Source organism: Erinaceus europaeus, chromosome 20, assembly GCF_950295315.1.
Source record: "Erinaceus europaeus chromosome 20, mEriEur2.1, whole genome shotgun sequence".
Lineage (NCBI taxonomy): Eukaryota > Metazoa > Chordata > Mammalia > Eulipotyphla > Erinaceidae > Erinaceus > Erinaceus europaeus.
The window spans coordinates 18,979,683-19,001,268 of NC_080181.1; the positions used below are offsets into that span (position 1 = coordinate 18,979,683).

The window sequence follows — 21,586 nt, forward strand, 5'->3', positions numbered from 1 at the left end:
GGGGCTTCACTGCTCTGATTTTTCAGATAGGCAGAGAGAGAGACAGAGAGGGTGAGGATGAGGGAGAGAGACCCTTCTTCTTCTAGCGTTTGCCCTTCTTCCGTAGCCAGTCAACAGCGTCAGAGAGACCCTGATACCACACCACAGAAGCTTCCTCCAATGTGACAGGGACTGAGCTTGAACCCAGGTCTCCCTCCTGGCAAAGCAACAGCCCACTGGGCCCTAAGTGCTGTTTTAAAAACCACAACGTGTAAGGAACCAGGAACGGTGCACTGAATGCAGTGGGTGTGCGCCCAGTACACAGGGCAGTTGGTGGAGTGACCAACATAAGGCTGAATGTGTGTGACCCAGAGCGCTTTTTTAAAAAATATGTTTTATTTGTTATAGTCTAGACACAGAGGTAGTGAGACAGGGAGACACCCGCAGCCCTGCTTCACCACTTGCGGAGACATCCCCCTGTGGCTGGAGGTCAGGGGCTTGAACCTAGGTCTTTGCGCACCATGATATGTGCCCTTAACCAGGTGCGCCACTGCCTGGCCCCCCTCCCTAGAGTGTTCTTGTCTCCCAGCCCCAACAGAAAGCTCATCACCCTAAATCACCAGCACCCTCTCCCCACAAAGGCAGTGGAGAACAAGAAGCACTTTGGAACCCCCTTTCCCCCCCAAAAAAAAAAAGTAAAGGAGACACTTCAAGCCAGAGACAACTGAATTAACTTTATTCTCTTCTAACTGCAGATTCAAGGTATACAACTGAACATTGCTATTTTTCTTATGAGACTTATAAATAAAAATACAAAAAATGTCCACTACAAAAAAATTTACTGTTAGTAGGGATGTAAAAAATATTCTCTTTGCTATAGAAGGCACAAACTTCACTTAGTGACACATGGAGAGAAAAAAACCTGCAGCAGTAAAGTCATTTTTTTTGTCTTTTTCTTTTTTTGTCTTTTTTTTTTTTTTTTTCTCCTTTTAAACCTTGTTGGGAACACTGAAAAGTACAGAGAAACGCTTCAGTCTACACAGAACGAAGGCAGATGCGGAAAAGCTTGTAACCACAGCCGCACAAACTTCGAGTGAACTGCTTCAGAGGGGAACAGAGGACTGGTAAGTACAACTGGGTTAGGGGAAGGGGGAGTGGCCATAAGGGGGACAGATGAGGGGGAAGGGGGAGGGAGAAAGAGAGAGAGAGAATGGCATAAACCCACGTGAGAGGAGAGGGGTTGGAGAGAGAGAGAGAGAGAGAGAGATGGTGATTTGTACAAAAAAGGAACTGGTAAAATTGAAGAAGCAAAATTGGGCAGCCTCCTAAAATTAGGCTAAGAGGAGGTGCTGAGGTAGACATGAACTAGAACATCAATTAATTAAAACAACAACAAAACCACACTTTCCTGTGACACAGAGCGATCTGACTGGCACTTGTGCTGTCTTGACGTTCGATGAGCCACCAGAAAAAAAAGACAAACAACCAAATAGAAAACATAACACCCAAACCAAAAGGCTTAGTTTTGCTTGGTCCAGCAGGGCTGCTTGGCCCTCAGTGCTATAATTTACATACATATATATATTTATTTATTTATCTTTATATATATATATATATATATGGGTTGGTGTCACAACACATCACCACAGCGTCTTGACCTTACAAACACCACGTGACACCACAGGGACCCTGTCTGCAGAGGGGCTGCCTGTCCTCAGGGGGAAGGGGAGCAGTAGGTTCCCATCCACTCCTCTGGGCCTGCACTTTCTCCTGTTCCCCTTCACCCTGGAGTCCCACCTGGCAGGGTTAGACTGGCTGTCTCCCCTCATTCATTTCTCCAGCTCAGAGAACCGCAAGTGCCGCCATGATGCTCTAGGCAAGAGGAAGCTGGGTGGAAGTGGAGGGGGCAGGCCCAGGCCTAGGTCGACTGAGCAGAATTGGGGCCGGGTCTCCTTTTCTGCCCTGGGGCTGCGCCCCCAGCTTTCTCCCTGTTGGGCCAGCAGGGACTAGGCCACAGATGCCCTCTGCTCCCACCCACTGCTGTTCAGGCCTTGGAAGGAGCTGAGCCCAAGGAATTACCTGCCACACCCCCTGCATCTCCCTAGGTCCAGCCACCCAGGAGGTACCAGACTTGTGGAAAATGCAGTGTATCCGTTTTCCTTTTTCTCTCAACATGACAGTTCAGGCACAAAGACTGAACAAACCCACAGTGTCTTCCCTGGGTTGTAACTGATCCACCGGTTCCCCCCTGCACTGCCCTCACCCCTGCATCCCACATCTCCCTTCCCCCACATCTGTGGCCTCCTCCAATGCACCCCCAGAGCAGCAACCATAGTTATTATCATATATCTCTCTTGCTATATATATCTCTCTATATCTCTGTCTGTCCTATATATACATAGGATTCGTAATGCTTTGCAGAAGTGAAGGAGGGAACACGTGAAGGAGGGAGGGGGAAGGAGGGAAAATGTCAAAGCAGGGAGGGGGCTGAGCATGGAGAAAAGGGGCAACCCACCACCTTGGACTTATAGGAGGGAGTAAAATGGGCCTGCCACAGGCCCCAGCAGACGGGAGCAGGGGTGCCCCAAGTCAGGAGAACAAGGACTTTGCTCTCACCTGGGGAGAAAGTCCCCACCACTCACCTGTCCCTCAGCCCCCACAGCAGCTGAGGGACTACCTCCAAGGTCATTTCTGAGTCTCCCCTGGGCCACCAGGCCCCCCCCACTCCCACCCCCAGACCAAAGCTAGACCAGAAGGTCTTTCTGAATTAAATTAGCAGCTGGCAGAAGAGGCCTAGGGACTCCCAGTTAGGGAGTCTGGGGCAGCTGGGGGGGGGGGAAGCCCACCCTGTTATCTCCCAATCCTGCTTCCTGAGAAAGCACCCCTTTGCCCTGTCTCCCTCTGGGGACCCCTCAAGGACAATTGGTGGGGACAGGGGGAGGCCATATCATCCAGTGCTGTGACACCAGCTCACAATACCATGGGGCTAAACACACAACCGCACACACACACACGTAAGCACACACGCGCACGCACACGCAAAGGGACATTTTGTGTGGCTGGTGGTGTCAGCAATGGAGTTTTCTTTTTTCCTATTCACACTGCAGAAGGCAAGGGCAGGGCCTGGAGTTGGTGGAAGAACTAACCAATGTTACAAAAATACTACAGTCTGTAAATGCTAGCTCAGCCAGCTCAGCCTTCTCTGCTTTCACGAAGAGGGGAGGTGAGGGTGTCGACGAGGGTTTAAATGTCTGTTTCCTCCCTTCCCCACTCAAAGCTGCATGGCTACACTACTGAAAATACTGTTTTCTGGGATTCACCTTTGGGGGGAGCAAGCCACTCCCCTCTTCTTCCTTCCGAGCTGGGGTGGGGGGAGGACGCCATAGTGCACGTGGGTTTCTGTCAGGCGTCCCTCACCCCACTCCAGTGACCCCACTCTTCTCCCATTTTAAGCACGACTGCTCTCGCATGAACTTTCCCTGTTGCTCCCTCCCAAAGCACTAAGTCACTGCTAGAGTTGCCAAGCACCATCCTCCCGGCTGACTTCAGCAGCCGCACACAACTGCCCCGTGACACACTCCCACCCCACTCTGCGTCTATGTCCCCCCAACACACAGTTATTAAGGCCTTCAGACTTGGCGGGAGAGACTGCAGGGCAGGGCAGCTGGGGTGGGGCCTGAGGAGGGGTTTGTGTGTGTGTGTGGGGTGTAACAATACTGACCCTTCCCATAATCCTCTATTTCTCATAACCCTCCTCCCTCAAATGCTTCCCTAAACTACTTTCTAAGATCTAAAGAGAAGAAGGGGAAAAGAAAGGAGAAGAAGAAGAAGGGTCATAAGAAGGAGGAGGAGGAGAAGAAGAAATACCATAGCCACCACTCTCTCAGAGAAAGAGTGCGCAAGGGAAGACAAAGAATCATCCAAACACACACAAGGGACGACTTGTACAAGACATAAAGCAAGAAATGAGAATGGGCGGGTCCAGCCCAAAGCAAACAGACACAAATACTGCCAATGTGCTTTCTTTCCAAATGTCACGTCAGGGTGGGGTGGGAGGCTGGGGAGTGTGTGTGTGTGTGTGTGTGTGTGTGTGTGTGTGTGTGTGTGTGTGGAGGGTGTGTGGGGGTGATGCAGAGCAGCAGAAGGGGCGGCATGAAGGGGACAAAAAGAACAAGTGGACAAACAGAAGAGGTAGCTTTGAGAAAAACAACCCCCACCCTACCCCCAACGCAGCACAGCGCGGCCCCACACCAGCCTTGACAACACAACCCTGATTTCACAGCAACAATGCACACAGAAGTGGAGGGGGTGGGACAGGACACGTCACAGGGTATGAACACTACACTCCCCCATGGCCCAGTGAGTGCTAAGGAAGGTGGGCCTAGAACAGATGACTTCACCCCCTGTCACTCCAGCACTCACATGCCCCAGACCTCATACCCCAGGGCTCCTGAGGACTCAGCTACCAGGGGCCTCATCCTTCCAGCTGGGAGGCCAGTGGTGGGGGCCCATCCCCAGGCCAGTTCAAGTCCATGAACCCCACCTTCAGTTATCCCAAGAAACAGAAAAGGACATCTTCCTACCCACTCCATTCCTCTAACCCCCAACCAAAAAAGAGATCCAGGGGTTAAGAAAAAGCTCATGAGGTCACAAAAAACTGAGGTAATTCAAGTACAATGTGCTAACTGGGGGTGTGGGGGGTGGGGAGGGCAGTGAAAAGAAGCAAAACAGAACAGAAGGCCAAAGCGCTTTCTCCTCCTCCTCCCTGTGGACTTGGGGGGGGGGGGGGCGCGGCTAAGCCAGGAACTCTAGGCAGCAGCCCTCAGACTGAAGAGCCCATTTAGCTCCCCAGGCTTGGGGTCCCCACAGCCCCATTACCTGCCGACACCCCAAGCCCTGGGCTTGTGTAGGGGGGCTCCCCTCTCTGGGTGTGGAAGGGCACTATGGGGACCCGTCACAGCCTTCCCCTGGCCCTGGGGCTCTTCCCAGGCTGCCTTTCCTCTCAAGGTGGCGGCTGTTGGGGGTGGCTGGCTGGTTGGTAGAGGGGGAAGGCAGGACCTAGTCCTCTGTGGTCTCTCTCCATTCCGGAAGCAAAAAAGCAGCTCAGCGGGAATCTTAAGGGTGACAGGCCTTAGCTAAAGTGGGGGAGCCCAACTATTTTGTTTTGGGGTGTTTAGGAAGCTGTGGGTGGGAGGCAGGGCTCTAGAGTCAGATATCCACTTGGGAGCTGGGGGGGGCAGGGGTACCACCATCTTGGGGCAGCCAGTCCCTCCCCCTCAGGGTGGGAGACCCAGGGATAAGAGGGACCTGAGGCTGGGGACTCCCCGATGTTGTTGCCTAGAAGTACCCCAGAAGTCCATGGTGAGGAAGGGAGTCCCCTCCATTCCAGGTGGCTCCAGCAAATTAGAGCTGGATTCTCAACCAGTGACACCCTCAAACCTGGTCCCCCTGATCTACAGACTACCCCATGGCCCTCAGGGTCAGTAGGAAGACAGTGGGCAGACCATGGCCAGAAGACTCCTCCACTCCACTCCTGGACACAAAAGGAGGGATAGGAGGCCAGCATTCCACCACCTCCACAGGAAGTACAGGCCCACCTCCCCACAAGAGAAAGGGGGATGGAGGTCCCCCCAGAAGGGGCAGTGAGCAGGTGTCCAGCTCAGCCAGATAGGACACCCAGTGAGACTCCAAGGCCAGACCTCTGTCAAGTATCTTTTCCCTTTGCTTTGCTTCCATTTTTTCTTATTTCTTTTCCTTCCTTTTTTTTTTTTTTTTTTTTTGGCACAGTCCTTCCTTGACTGCATCCGGTGACACCTCCTCTCCCCCCCACCCCACCCTGCCCACCCGCCCCCGCCCCCGCCCCCGCTGTTCACACGTAGCACAGGTAGAGGTAAGTCTTCTCTATCCTCCAGTCGGGCGGGATCTCCTCGGGCTTGTGGCCCTTCATATGCTTCTGCATGGATGACAGACTGGGGCAGTACTCGGTGCAGATGGTGCACTGGTAGGGCGACGCGCCATTGTGCGTCCGCAGGTGCTTGATCATGGCCGAGTAGTCCCGGGAGCGCTGGTGGCACAGCTTGCACTCAAAAGGCTTCTCACCTGGGAGCAGAGGAGGGCAGAGACCGGCAGGACAAAGGGAGAGGACAGTGAGGGGAAGCCTGGTCTCCTGGGAGAACAGGGTCCCCCTCGCCCACGCAACATTCCTGCATGGCGGCTGCACCATCCAACATGGTGGCCAACAGCTGCAGGTGGCTCTGGGGGCCCCGGAATGGGGCTGGTATGGCTGAGAGCTTCCTTTTGAATTGTATTCCCCTGCAGCTAGTGACTGTTAACATGTGTGCTTTGGGGAGGGAGAGCACTACTCAGCAGAGTTTCTCAAGTCTTCTCCGTCTTAACTCTCCTCAAAGCAGAGGCTCTCTCCTTTCTTAGAAGGAAATGGAGGTTGAGGAAAAGGGTCCTAGGAGCCCTTAAATCTTTGGGCGGGGGGACTGAACTGAGTCTTTTTGCCATAACCATTATGCTCTCTCCTCTGCCCTTTCAACAGTTTCTTCCAGGAGAACAACAGACTAGAATTCTTTCAGGGCTACAGATGACAGGGAGTAGGTTGGAGAATAAAACTTAGGAAAATGGGTCCTTCATATGCACAGAAATTGCAAATGAAACGTCCCAGGTTTGAACCCCACCCCCACCCCCACCCCCCCAAGAGCCAGAAATACTGCACTGGTTTAAAAGAGAGAAATAAAGAAAGAAAATACAGCAAACACATTATACTATAAATTGTATTTATTCCTCTAAGACTCTGAGCCCTGCCTTTCTTTCAGGGGCTGCTGGGGGGGAGGAATGGAGAACCTGGGGCAGGTTCACCCAGGAAACCCCACCCCCCCCCCCCAAGAGTCCCCCTGGAGCTGAGCAGAGGATGTGAGGGAACCTTGTTTCAATACAGTAATTAACTGGCCAGCCATCGCACTATTGATACTCCTCTGTGCAGAGGCCCCAGCAAATAATGAAGTAATGAACAGCCAAAGTGATCTAACCATCGACCGGCTATTTACAATAGTCACTGCCGATGCGTTTAATGATCCACCCGCCAGGTCACATCCCTGATGAGGGGCTAAGGAAGCTCCAGGGCTCTGGGAAATCCTCAGGGTCACGGAGTTGTCAACAGTGGGTCCCCAGCTACTCCTGGGCTCTCGCCTCTTTATCACCACCTGCATCTCACATCCTGTTTCCCCTTCCCCTCATATGGGAATCTAACTTCTCCTACCTCAGTAGGACCTGCTTCCCTGTTCCTCTAGACAGGACAGCTATGCCCCTGATCAGGGGAGGCTTCCTAGAAGGCCAGATTCCACCACCTTCCTTCTCTATTATCCGCTACACTACCTTCTCTCTGCACTGAGGGTCCTTCTGAATAGTGTGCTGGTGGTAGTGAGGTGCTCTCCTCCCCCCCAGCTGTCATCTGTGGCATCTCCCCACATACTAAGAGTCCTCCCAACAGGGCTGATTTAAGCAACCAAGGTGACACAGCCTAACTTGGACTTGTGGAGAGATGTAAAGAAACTGGCTCTTGGAAACAGGTCCAGAGAATCTCCCACTTCCCGCTGCCCCCAGACCCCAGGGAAAACAGCAGCTCACATCTGCTTTATGTACCTGGTTGAGGGCTCATGTTATTATGTGTAAGGACTGGGGCTCAAACCCTTGGTTCTCACCCGCAGGAGGGAAGCTTCACAAGTGGTGTGGAGCAGAGCTGCAGATTTCTCTCTCTTTCTACTCTCTCAATATCTTTGTCTTATTCAGTTTTAAAAAAGAAAGAAAACAGAAAAGGAAAAACCGGCCACTTTAGAGTGGTGAATTCGTGATGTGGCACTGAGCCCTAGTAATAACCTTGGTGGCAGTAGTAGTAGAATATCCTCTTCTTCTGCCCTCAGGACTGAACTTACCCCATCCCTCCATTCACATCCTAAGCTAGTTCAGTGTTCCCCCCCCTAGTTCTCACTCTCACCCTCAACTTAACATTCAACCAGTCTCCAAATTCTCTTTTTAGCTAACCAGGCCAACTTAACCTTGTGTTAAGATTTATAGACAGACATCATCTTATACATCATCTGTGTGATGTATTGGTATGGCTGGTGTGGACTCGTGGCAAGTTGTGCTGTGACTGATTAGTAATGTCTGCCTTGGCCCTGCAAGGAGGGAAATGGTTCTCAGGCCATGATACTAACCATTCACTGAACTGGCTCTTCCTGAGTCATCCTCACCTGGGTCTCTTTGGGGCATCATCTGCTCCCCGCCCCCCAGCCCCCAGTTCAGGGGCCCTCACTGGCCCTCAGTACCTGTGTGCACCCTGTAGTGCGTCTCCAGCTGGTGCTTAAGGCTGAACTTCTTGCCGCAGCCATTGCACTCGTAGGGCTTCTCGCCCGTGTGGATGCGTTTGTGGCTCTTGAGTGTGCTCTCATCCCGGAAGCAGCTGCCACAGAACTCGCACTCGTACGGGTGGTCACCTGTGGGGACAGGGGGCTGGATCAGGCTGCTGCCTGCCACCCCTTTTAGGGGATGGTAGTGTGCTCACTGCATCTGGAGGGTGAGACTTTCTGTGCTCACCACAAATGTCCACCTTCCGGAGGCCCAGGGGTCACCTGTCGGGCAGTACGCCAGCTCCCCCCTGCTTAACGCTGTGGTCTATTTACATAATCACTGTTTTACTGAGAACAGCCCAGCCTGCAGGGCACTGGTTTAATCCCACTGGTTCCAACTCTCTTTTTGCTCCGCCCCCTCTCCTAGTCACACCCTATTTTCCACCACTAGTTTGCACTCTTTTCGCTCCACCCTCTCTACGTCACATCCTGCTTTCCACCCTACTATTTCCTTCTTGGCAAGTATAAATACAGAGGCTCTTCTGATTAAACACACACTGGAATTGCCTTCCCGCTCCGCTCCGAGAGTCCCAGAGTCTCTCTCCTGCTATGCCCGGTACGAGTTCCTGATCCCTCTCCCACGCAGCAGCCTAGGCTGGCTCCAGTCGAGTTCTCTCCAACCCAGAGAGCACTTGCTCGGGAAGAAGCACCCTCAGGCTATCCCGGCAGTCACCAGCACATTAGGTGAAGGTGTGAGCAGCACCCACCAGAAAGCAATCCCCACCAAGCTCTGGGTAGAGGGCTCCTCTAGATTCTCATGCTTGCTTATCTTTATCACCTTGGTCAGGGGTAAGGACTACTCCAGCCTGACTCCCTACCTCTCCACATGGGGGAGCAGTGAGAATACTGCCCTCACTGGCACCACGTCTGCTCTTTCCCCGCTCCTCAGTTATAGAGTTATTCTCTCAGTCAGTTCTCCTTGGCGAACTCCTCGTCATCCTTCAAAGCCCAGCTTAAATATGGTCTCTGTTTGGAAGCTCTGTTTTAGTCACTCTTCCCTCTCTGTCCTGCCACCTCTCCCCCGAAAATAAAGAGGGTGTGTCCATAACGTTCCTATAATAGTAGTGTAATTTTTTTTTTTTTGCCTCCAGGGTTATCACTGGGCCCTTGGTGCCTGCACTATGAATCCACTGCACCTGGAGGCTATTTTTTCCCCTTTTTTGCCCTTGTTGTTTATCGTTGTTGTTGTTATTGTTACTGGATAGAATAGAGAGAAACTAAGAGAGAAGGGGAAGACAGAGAGGGCAAGAGAAAGCTAGACACCTGCAGACCTGCTTCACCACTTTTAAAGTGACTCCCCTGCAGGTGGAGAGCCGGGGGCTTGAACCGGGATCTTTATGCCGGTCCTTGCACTTTGTGCCATGTGTGCTTAACCTGCTGCACTACTGCCCAACCCCCAATAGTAGTGTAGTTTTAAAAACAATAATATTACTTATTTATTTTGGGTAGACGGAGACAAATTGAGAGAAACAGGGAGAGAAACAGGGAGAGACCTGCAGCACTGCTTTACCGCGTCTGAAGATTCCCTCCTGCAGGTGGGGACTGGAGGCCTGAATCCGGGTCCTTGGGCTGTTATGTGTGCTCAGCCAGGTAGGTGCACTGCCACCCAGCCCCTAATAGTATTAATTTTAATGGCTCCCACTAAAATGGCTCATGTGAACTGAGAGCTCACTGCTGCGCTGAGCGATTGATTACCCATCAAGCAATCACAACTGTATTGTAAAAGTTATCAGCATCCTCCTTCTGCAGATGAGAAAAAGCAGAACATTGGAGGTGCTTTAGTGTGGTCCAGCATCGAACAGCTAATAAGCAGTCGGGTGGGAACTCAAGATTCTGGCTGCAGAGTCCAAACACCGGAAATGGACCTGAGGGGTGATTGAAATGAGGCCTTGTATCTGCTGGCATGCGCTTGGGAGTCAGAATGGAAGCATCTCCAGGGTAAGAAGGAGATTCTGTTTGCCCCCTGGAGCCTCACCACAGGGCCCATGGGTGACCCAGAGCAGAAGTCCAGGGCATGCTGGGTACAGGAAACTTTGTCAGGAATCTGAGCCCAACGGCCTCCTCCCATCACTGGACACCGACTCGGTGGGGGTGGCCAGATGTGGAGTGGGAAGGTTAGAGTGTGAGGGGACGACTCTCTCTTTGCATCCGAAGTGGGGGCTTTGGGGGATAAAAAGTAAGGACATCAGCTCCTTATTTATGACCAGAGTGAAAGCACAGACAATAAAGATAGATTGATCGCCCCGGACTTTGTTCATGAATATTTAAATATCGCTGATTTGTCTTGTCACTGTAATTACAATTTCTCGGGGCTGCATCTCCCAACAACCACAGTTTATGGCAAAGAATGGCCCACTGTATTTCACGGGGCCCTCTGCAGATGTGCGGGGCTGCCAACCGTGTAATGTCCTCTGCATTTCATACATTTTCCTCGGCTGCTGAAGGTTTAAGTCATCCACAATGACCTGCGTTTTTTCATTATCCCCATGTCAAACCGTACTCGTGCCTGGGCATAAATTGTCCTTCTCGTTATAGACTCGCGGGCTTGTGCCTTCACTGCCTCTTTAGAATGATATTTTATTCTCTGTTCACACACACTCTCTCTCTTTCCTCCGTGGGATGCCAACCAAGCCTCCCGAAAGCACACACACACAACCACTCAGCTCAGCACCCACATAGATTCTCATCTCCCCCGGAAGCATCTGAAGGGTTGGTAAGGGTGTGGGGGGAGTGGGTGTGGGGCTCTGCTCAGTGCGAGGGGCTTCATTGTGGTGTGAGCTTTGTAGGAAGCTCTAAGGGTGCAGAGGGGTGAGGACTTCCATGGAGGATCAGGATGGAAGGACTCAGAGCAGTGGCTCACCCATACTCCTGATAGTGAGCACTGTCTCCCATGTAGCTCTGGGGTGAGCCTGGCTCTTGGGTTCTCAGTCCCTGTAGCGCCAAGATTTTGCAGACTGCCCCCCACCCCAACAAGCCACGTGTGTGACAGTGTGCGCCCTGTGCATGCGTTGTGTCTGCTTTCCAGCCCTGGCCTCCCTCCCACCCCACCCCACCCCACCCCATCGGCAACGATTACGACTTTAATGAAGGCTTCAGTATCCTCATTAAGGAGGAAATAAATAAATAAAGCCAGGGCCACGTGAGACCTCAGCCCAACCGGTAATTAAAACACACATCAGCAGCTACCCAGCCACTGTTGGGGCCTCCCCCACCCCTCCAGAGGACGCCCCCTCCTCAGCAGCGTTTAAGAAACAAAGGGTTAAGGCAAGAGAGGCAGGCTGGCTGGCTGGCTGGCTGGCTGGGAGGGGGGGTATGAAGTTCATGATGAAGGGAATCATATGTGAAGTGGGTTTAAAAGGGAATCTCCAGAGTCAGCACAGGAGAACAGGCAGGAAAAGAACTAAGACAAGCCCCACACATGAAATCAATAAAATAAACCAAACTACACACCACCCCAGACATAGACCTGATACCGAAGCACACAGAAGCCTCCCCCACCACCCAGCCCGGCCCAAACCCTCACCCCAAGAGTCAATCACGTCTCCATGGCCTTAACGCACTCAGAGCTGGCTGCAGAATTCAAAAGCCAATCTGCGGCATGTTGATGAACTCTGGGGCCCCGTTAATGAGCTTGACATTAAGGGCAGGGCCAACGAGACTAATTAGAGCCCCTTCTGGCCTGCCCGTTGCACCTGGGGCTCCCGGGACCCATCCTTACCTGGGGCTCACCCTGGCATGAGCCAAGCCCAAGGTGGTCCTGTGCCTCGCCCCCCACGTCCCTGGCCCCAGCACAGCTGAGAGTTTATTATATGAGGAGCTATGTGGATCAGGAATCCATCAATGCCAAGAGCACGGCTGTACTAACCTACCAAACACAGCTGCAGGCGCTCGGCAGTTGGGCCCGCAGCAAATGGGCCAAGGAGATCAGCATGCTGATGAGGCTTTGTGTGGGGTGTGTGGCAGTGTGTGCAGGCCCGACGGTGTGAGAACCCTGGGGCTGTCTGCAGGGGGATGGCTGGCACTGCACATGCCCCCCACCCCCTAGTTCCACCAGCACTGTCTGCAGGCAGCCCCTCCCCCTGGATCTGAGCTTGGATGGGGGCAGGTGTCATCTCGAGGGAGCACAAGCCTAGCACCGAGTGGGACCCAGAGTCCTAGCGTCATTCAAACCCCAGGACTCTGGCCCGTCTGACGAGGCAGCAGCTGAGAGTGGCCGAGGTCAGCCAGTGGCAAGACAGTCCCACAGGTACACACACTCTTGATGCCCAGGTCCTAGGTTTGAGCATGGGCATCGCATGGGAGAGCCACGGGCAGTTCCACTGAGGGGGAAGCTCCGTGCATGAGGTAGTAATGATGTGGCATAGTTCCCCTTGCTGCCTGTCTGTCTGTTTATTTATACCCCTCCTCATGCCCAGGGAATATAAGTAAAAAGAAGAAATAATAAAAAAAAAAACCCACAGAGGGTGCTCAGTGGTGGTATCACACAGGCACAGGTCCCGGGTTCACTCTGGTGCCACCAAATAAAGAAAAGAGGTGATGGGGGCAAGGCAGTGGTGCATCCAGTTCCAAGTCCCAGGTCTCCATCTACAGGAGCGAAGCTTCAAGAAACTGTGAAGCAAGTCTGCAGGTGTCTTGCTTTCTCTCCTTATTCCTCCCCTTCCCTCTCAATATCTTTCTGTCCTATCAAAATAGAAAGAAGGGAAAAGGAAAAAAAAAAAAAGGTGACTGACTATGTTTGCTAAGGCTGCACTTGGGGACCCAGGGGCAGTACTGAGTGGACTGTGCATCCCCCTGCCAGGGAGAAAGCCCCACCAGCACTCCTGCCTCCTTCTGCCCCACCCATGCATGCAGAGACAAAGAACCAGGCTGGTGGTACAAGGTTCTGTGCTGTCTTGGGTAGAACCCTGGGTACCCAGTGGTGAGTGTCTGGGCAGCATCATGGTGAGGACAGGCTAGATTAGGCCAGTACATGAGCCAGAGTACCCTCTTCCTCCCAGGGGCCGCCTCCCAGGAAGCCTGCCTGCACACAAGCTCCCAGAGTCACGATCAAGCTCTGTTAACAGACATGCGCTCACACCTACTACGTGGAGCTCTGTGGGCTCCGGCCTGCGTCCCGGGCTGTGACCCTCCTCCCACCCTAAGCCACACACACAGCAGGGCCACCTGCAGCCTTGGAAGCTGAAGACCCAGATGCGTCTCAGAAAGAGAAAGAGTGTGAGTCATCACTCCGGGGCCAGAGGCACCAGGGCCATTGCAATGTCCCACCATCACCCCAGCCCCAGGAGACAGTGCCTGAGCAGGAACTGGCCAGCACCTTGGCTCCTGACCCAGCCCCCAGCCCCCCCCCCCCCCCAGCCACTGAATACTTCCCTCCGCCGCCACCTTCTGGGGCTTGGCAAGGCTCTCTGCTTAAATGCCCCCACATTGGGGCCAGGCAGTGGCACACCTGGTTAAGCACACATACAAAACAGTGTGCAAGGACCCAGGTTCGAGCCCCCAGTCCCTACTTGCAAGGAGAAAGCTTCACGCGTGGTGAAGCAGGACTGCAGGTGTCTGTCTCTCTTCCTCCCTATCTTCTTTCCTCTCTCAATTTCTCTGTCTCTATACAATAAGAAGGTTTTTTTTTTTTAATGCTCTCAGAAGGCTGGGTGCACATGTAGGACAACTGCTTCTGCTGCTGTGAACCCGGGGCCTGGAGCAGCAGGAGCGAGTGGGTGTGACCAGGATGCAGCAGACAGAGTCAGAGACCAAGCAGGTTGGTCTCTCTCAGCTCTGCCTTCATCAGATCCTCCTGGGAATACTCATCAATGAGATGACACTGAGTGCTGACCCCCCAGACCCACACTTTTGTGGGTGGGCTAGAGACATAGAGAAATGGAGATGGGATGGAGAGAGAGGGAGAGGGAGAGGGAGAGAGATCTGCAGTTCTGCTTCACTGCTTGTGAAGCTTAGCCCCTGAAGGTAGGGACTGTGACTTGAACCCAGGTCCTTATGCATGGTAACATATGTGCTCTACTGGGTGAACCACTGCCTGCCCCCCCCTTTCATCTTTTCTTTTCCCCCCAGAGCACTGCTCAGCTCTGGCTTATGGTGGTGTGGGGGATTGATGTGGGACTTTGGCACCTCAGGCATGAGAGTCTGCTTACATAACCGTTATGCTGTCTACACTCCACCCCCATCTTCTTTTAATTTTGTTTGTTAGTCTGTTTAGAAAGAGAGGGACGGGAGACAGGAGAGACAGCCCAGTACCCCTCCACCATCCACAGAGCTGTTCTGCTGCTCCCGCGTGGTGCTGAGACTTGACCGTGGGGCCTCTAGTGTGGCAAGGCACATGCCCTACAGGATGAGCTCCCTCCTAGGCCATGATTTGGTGCTTTTAGTCACTCAACGGGCACTTCTGCCGACTTTGAATAAGACTGAGGTAGACCTGGAGCTGTACAGATGGTGGTTCCATGTGGGCAGCATTTATAGAGAGGAAAAGAAAGGTGTGGACGTGTTCAGTACCTCTAATATCACAACCTATGGTTTATCATAGGTAATCTGAGAAATTGAAAGGGAAGGGGAAGGGGGCCGGGTGGTGGCATGCCCGGTTAAGCGTATACATTACCACACTCGAGGACCCGGGTTCAAGCCCCTGCTTCCCACTTGCTGAGGGGAAGCTTCATGAGCAGCGGGCCAAGGACTGTGCGAACCAAGTACTGCAAGTGTTTCTCTGTCTCTCTCCCTCTCAACTCTCTGTCCTGTCAAATAAAGGGGGAAAAAAAGGCCTCCAGGAGCAGTGGATTGAATATGTGCGGGCATCAAGCCCCAGCAATAACTCTGGTGGTAATTAAAAAAAGAGAGAGAGAGAAGGGGGAGATAGAGAGAGACACCTGCAGCACTACTTCATCACTTACGATGCCTCCCCCCTGCAGGTGGGGCCCAGGGACTTGAACCCAGGTCCTTGTGCACGGTAATGTGTGTGTGCTCTACCGGGCGCACCGCTGCCTGGCCCCTGGATCCCACTTCCTCAAGGTGAGATCACATGTCTGTGTGTGTGATAATGTCTCCCTGAGAGGCAGAGAGATGAAACCTTTGGGTCACATGTCGGGGGACAGCGGGGAGGGACTGTGAACACTCACCTGGGTGACTCCAGGCCTCCCGTGCCCCACCTGAGCCGTGAAGGGCAGCGGCTGGCTCAGCCAGGCCCCGTGGCCCACCTGTCCACCTGGCCGGGAGCGGCCTACCTGTGTGTGAGCGCAGGTGGCGTTTGAGGGCGGTGTGGCTGGGGAAGGTGCGGTTGCACTCGCTGCAGATGTAGCTGCGTACGCCTGCGTGGACCTCCATGTGCTGCTGCAGTGCGCTCTGTGCCTGGAAGCGCTTCCCGCATAGCAGACAGAAGACGGCCATGTCCGTGCCTGCGGAGACAGGGGGGTGGTGACTCAGGAGGGGTAGCCGGGCCAGAGACACAGGCGGAGGCAGAACCAGGAAGAGCAGCCTCAGCCCCCTCCCCCCCAGAGGGGGCTCAGGTCACCACGCTGATGAAGCCCTTGACAGGTGCCTCCAGGAGTGAACTCGGTCCTTCCCTCCGTGCCCTTGGGGCCTGCAGTGCAGTGGGAAGAAAGGAAGGCAAGGCAGTCAGAGCTGTGCAGGCTGTGAGTCCTGTGCCTGAGGCAGTGCACTGAGGCGCCGGAGTCACGGGGACTCTTGTGACTGGGGTAGGAGGCATGAAGTCAGGGTGGTCTCAGTGAGGAATCATGATGACAAATGCTACACGTGGCCCATCGCAGTTCCAATGTAACCTGAGTAAAGCCCCGTCCAGGATAGGTGGGCTCTAAACCCTCACCCTCCTGTAAGGGAAACCAAGGTAGACAGAGCGAGCAAGTGACGTGTCCACAGCTCCTTCCCCAGCGACAGTGGGAACTGCGGCCACCTGGATTTCAACCAGCCAGCTTACAGACCCCCATCTTTTAACTGCCCCTCGATCCATCAAGCCACACGCTGAGGGTCCCCTCCCTCAGCAGGTGTCATTCAAGCACCTTCTACTTGCCGACTGTGTGGGGCTTGAGGGCTGCAGCCAAGGACAAGGCTAGACTCAGAGACGTGCCCCAAGTACAGGGCCCCACGGAGAGCCAGAACTCCTCGAAGGTGAGGTGGGGGGGGGTTTCTGGGGATCAGACAGAAGGACAGATGGCTGCAGCCATGCTCTATCTGCCAGAAAGGGAGGAGGTAGGTGGTTGGTAGACTGAAAGGTAGGCAGGAGTCAGTCATACAGGGTCTTGAAAACCATGCTCAGCATCGCAGGTCTGTGGTTGAGGATGTGGCGGCGGAGATGGAGTGCAGGTCTTGCACAGCTGAGGACCCAGGTTAGAAATCCTGTATCACACATGCCAGAGTGGGGCTCTGGTCTCTACAGTGTCTCTCACTCTCATTAGATTAAGGTAGGAGGTAGGTAGGCGGACGGGCAGAAAGACAGATCCATAGAGAGAGATGTAGACAGGAGTGACTAGACATGTAGAAGGCATGTAGGTAGACTGGTACATAGGAAGTTAGGAGATAGGGAGGGAGGGAGGGAGGGAGGGAGGGAGGGAGGGAGGGAGGGGGAAGTAGGTAGGTAGGGAGACAGCTGTTGCTTCTTCACCTTTGGCCAAGATCAAGCATAGTGTCTGTTCTTGTCAGAAAGAAAGACAGATGGAGGGGGTCAGATAGTGGTGCAGTGGGTTAGGTGCACGTGGCGCAAAGCACATGGGCTGGTGTAAGGATCCCGGTTCGAGACCCCGGCTCCCCACCTGCTGGGGGGTTGCTTCACAAGTGGTGTAGCAGGTCTGCAGGTGTCTTTCTCTCCCATCTCTCCATTTTTCTCTGTCCTATCCAACAACATCAATGGCAACAATAACAATAACGACAACAAGGGCAACAAAATGGGAAAAAATGGCCACCAGGAGCAGTGGATTTGTAGTGTAGGCACCCGAGTCCCAGCAATAACCCTGGAGACAAAAAGAAAAAAAAAGAAAGAAAGAAAGAGAAAAAAGAAAAGATAGATAGATGAAAGATATGAGATATGGAAGGAGGGAGGGAGGGACGGGTGGATGAGTTACTGCTTCTTGATCTTTTGGCTAAATTCAAGTATATCTGTTCTAGATAAACTGAATAGGTAGACAAACAGACACACACACAAACATTATAGGTTTTACCCCCAACTTCCACGGGCAATACAAAGGACTCTAACATGAGATTTCCTTCCCCTCGGGGGCTCACAAGTGCAGGCATCCACAGCACTTTGCACAGACAGACTGCCACTGTCCCATTTGTCACCAGTTCACTCCCCACTTTCAGGGGTCCGACACCCACACCCCTCACCGCACTGCAGCCAGGGCTCTTCAGAGCCCAGCACCCCGAGGCAGCCTGTCAGTAATGTCTCAGCCCTCAGAGGGGGCTTGCCGAGCCACCCACCATTTTGGATCCTGTCCCCCAAGCTGGTCAGCACTCCTCCCCCCGACCCCCGGGAGCCCATCTGCTCCCTCTTCACTGCATGTGGGCAGCATCAGCTGTGCTGGGACGGCCTGGCTGCTCTGTGTGGAGCGTGTGTAGGGGGCTTGCACAGTTGGGGGCTCATAGTAGACAGTGGGGTGATGGTAAGGGCAGTGTGCAGATCTCACCCCGTCCACGGTCTGGCAATTAGACCAGGGCAGGGAGACCAGACCCAGGCAGGGGCTTCAAAGAACAGGAGGTAGGTGCCCATCTGCTAGGTACTTTCTCTGTGGTCCTCTCATCATAACTGTGTACCCCTGTAAGACAGTCTCTCTGCAGGCTCAGGGCCCCAGGTACATGGGTCTGGGAGGAAGGACAGAGATGGGAGTCACACAGTGTTTCTGAAGTCCTCCAGCTCAGCCCCATTCAGCACAAGCCATGAAGTGAGGGTGAGGGAAAGAGGGAGAGAGAAAAACAGACACTTGTAGCACTCATTGCGAAGCCTTCCCCCTGCAGATGGGGCCCAGGGGGCTTGAACATGGTCCACAGGCGTGTACAGGATAACATGTGTGTTCTACTAGGTGCATCACTGCCTGAACCCGCCTGGCCTAATTTTCATTCTATTTTTTTTCTTTTTCTTTTTTTTTTTTTGGGGGGGGTGGAACAACAGAATGGAGATGGAAGGACACCATAGCCCTGTCCTGTTGATGACGCAAACTGCTCCCACGTGCCAGGCTGAACCCGGCCTCACACACTGCAGGGGGCTTGCTGGACTGTGAGTTAGCACCTGGCCTCTAAGAATAGTTTTCATTACAGAATGGAGAGGGCGAGGATTGGGAGCTGGGGCGCTGGAGCCTGGCCTGGGAAGCCCTGCAGTCACGTTTCAGAGTAGCTGAGGGAGGCAGGAGGCCAGGCATGGAGGATGGAGGGATGAGAGAAGTGTCTGGGAGTCAGGTTGCAGAGGGAAGTGATCCTGCCTTGTGCTACAAGTGATGTGTTGCCAGGGAAGGAAGAAGGATGTTCTTGACTCAGCCTGTGTGTGTGTGTGTGTGTGTGTGCGGGGGGTGGCCTTAGGGGCAGCGTGGGTGGGGACCAGTCAAAGAAACAAGTGGCTAGAAGGAAGGGGGGTGGGAGGAGGGCAGAGTCCAACTGGGCAGGGTTGTGAGGACAGGAGAAGTAGAGCAAGGAGACCTGAGATACGATGGGATAGGAGCCAGGGTCTGGATGGCAGAGGGGAAGCAAGGCACCCAGAGTCCTGGCCAGGCAGCTGCACAGCTGGGTGACAGGTTTATAGTTAGACGGGGGTGGGGGTGGGGGGCTGAGTGGTGGCACACGTGGTTGAATGCATGTATTATCATGTGCAAAGACCTGGATATGAACCCTCACTCCCCACCTGAGGAGAGTGGGGGGGGGGAAGGACACGTCACAAGTGATGAAGCGGGTCTGCAGGTCTCTCTCTCTCCATCTCACCTTCTCCTCTCAGTTTCTCTCTGTCCTATCAAATAGAACAGAAAAAAAAAAAAAAAGAAAAAAGCAAGAAAGAAAAGGAAAAGATGGTTGCTAGGAGTGGAGGATTCATAGTGTGGGCACAGAGCTCCAGCAACAGCCCTGGTGACAATAAAATCCATATACATATAATAACATACAAAATAAATAGGTAAGCAAAGTTAAGACAATCAGAGGGCCAAGAGGAGGACCTGGGTTTCAGCTCCCAGCTGCCATGTAAGGGGGAAGCTTTATGAATGGTGGAATGGTGCTAGGGTATCCTCTTCTCTCTCTCCCTTTCCCTCTCTTACCTTCTACCTAGAAAAAATAAGAGAGGCATGTGAAACCCCGCCAGCGAAACCCTGGCAGCAAGGAGGAGGCATGTGAAACCCTGAAAAGGAAAGGCTGCCAGATCCCTCCCAACCATCTCTCTCGCCGTCCTGGGACACCAGGGGCTCTCACTGCTCACAGACCACAAGTCAGAGGAGAAGGGTCTGAGGCCGGGCAAGCCTCTGTCCCCATCCCTTTCCCGAAGCCCTGGAGAGGAGCAAGAGTATCTCAAAAAAGAGAAATGGATAGGGTGGGGAAGAAGCTCGGAGACCCCAGCAGACCCAGCGGAGCGTGCCAGTTGAAAATCTCAAGGCGCGATGTGAGTTCTTAAACGGTTTGCCATCGTGGCTGCTGAGCTGATTGTCCGCGTGTATGATGATGAGTCAGGGCAGATTCTATTACACCAGGAGATTAAGCAGATAAATGTGAGCTTTCGGAAACACATTAGAACGTGGGCCTATGGAAATAAAATGATGGGAGAAAATTGTATTAGCAATTCATTAACTGTGGCGTCGGCGTGCGGCGGGGCATGGGGCCCGGGCCTTAGAACATTCTGCTCTCTTCTACAGGAGCCCCTGGAATCCACCTCCGCCTCCTTCCTCTGCTCCCAGGGAAAATCCATGCCCATGGCAGTGGGGAGCAGAAAGAGGGGAGGACTCTTCCCCACTCCTCACTGGCTGCAAGGGAATCTCAGGAGTCACCATCAGGTCAGCATGCTGCAGGGGAGACAGAAGCAGTCAGGGCATCTGCCACCCACTTTGTGACCTTGAGCAAGATGCTGCACCTCCATGGACCAGTTGCTTCTGCTGGCAACTAGGAAGAATAGCCATGGGACAGTGGGTGACCCATGTGAATAGGCTGCATCGATACCCTGTGGCAGCAGAGCTAGTGCCAGCTCGGAAGACACCGTTGTCTGAACCAGCACACCCACCTGTTCCTCTGGGTACCTAGTTCTGGGGGGCTGGATTTCTGCCTCTCCCCTCCCTCCTCCCACAACATATATACCTTGCGCTGAGTCTCCTGTGAAGACACCCTGATGAAGATCATGGCAGCCTGGCACAACACACGTACACACAAGGTTAAGCTGCTTATTAACTCAGGCTGCTTCTTCCAGGAAGCTGACCTGAGAAAAGGCCTATTAGGTGAGTGAACACCTTCCTTCTGGGAGCCCTTCCTACCAGGAGAGAACCCCCCACTATTTAAAATTATTTATTTATGAGAAAGATAGGCAGAGAGAGAAAGAACCAGACATCGCTCTGGTACATGTGCTGCTGGGTGTTGAACTCAGGACCTCATGGCTGAGAATCCAGTGCTTTATCCACTATGCCACCTCCTGGATCACCCAGGAGAGAAACCCTTCGTAGCACTGATTTACTTTCTCCTTGGACGCAGCACAGGGACTGAATGGAAGGCCTCCCACATAAGTGAATCTGCTAAATGGCCTCCCCAGCCAAAGGTTTAAAGTTCTAAATCCTTTAGAGAAGAAGAAAGAGAGAGGTGAGGGGCTAGGGGGTGAAGATGGAAGAGAAAAAAAGGGACAGACACAGAAACATAGCTCCACTGGCCGTGGAGTTCCCTTGGTGCTGTCTATGGTGCTAGGGATGAAAGTCAGGTTCTTGTCCATTTAGGCCACAAGCCAGAACTGAGAGGTCCCCAAAGAGGCTGCCTAACAGCCACAGACATTTTAATGTCTTTTTTTTTCTTTAAAAGAATAATAAGAGGGGAAGAGTTAAAGAGACACAGAGAAAGAGAGAGCAAGCAAGAGAGAGAACCAGCACAGGGCGCAATTCAGCTGTGACATCTGGTAGTACAAGACACATGTCCTGTGCTCTAATGCTGAGCTATCTCCCCAGCCCAGTTCTCCTGACTTCCAAGGAGAGATCCCTAGTCTTTACTCCATGTTCTATGAGCACCATGGCTAAGAATCAAAA

At 53.2% G+C, this 21,586-nt stretch overlaps 1 protein-coding gene across 2 annotated transcripts in view; it reads right to left on the reverse strand.

The window, feature by feature from the left end:
• Nucleotides 1-693: 693 nt before the first annotated feature.
• ZBTB16 (zinc finger and BTB domain containing 16) overlaps nucleotides 694-21,586 on the reverse strand; it is a 213,235-nt gene continuing 192,342 nt past the window's right edge. For both annotated transcript variants that reach the window (XM_007535244.3, XM_060180033.1), the window contains exons 5-7: nucleotides 15,617-15,787; nucleotides 8,310-8,477; nucleotides 694-6,078 (exon numbers count right to left, since the gene is read on the reverse strand). In XM_007535244.3, the coding sequence (XP_007535306.1) occupies nucleotides 5,849-6,078; nucleotides 8,310-8,477; nucleotides 15,617-15,787 (569 nt within the window). In that variant the 3' untranslated portion in view covers nucleotides 694-5,848. The remainder of the gene's footprint in view (nucleotides 6,079-8,309; nucleotides 8,478-15,616; nucleotides 15,788-21,586) is intronic.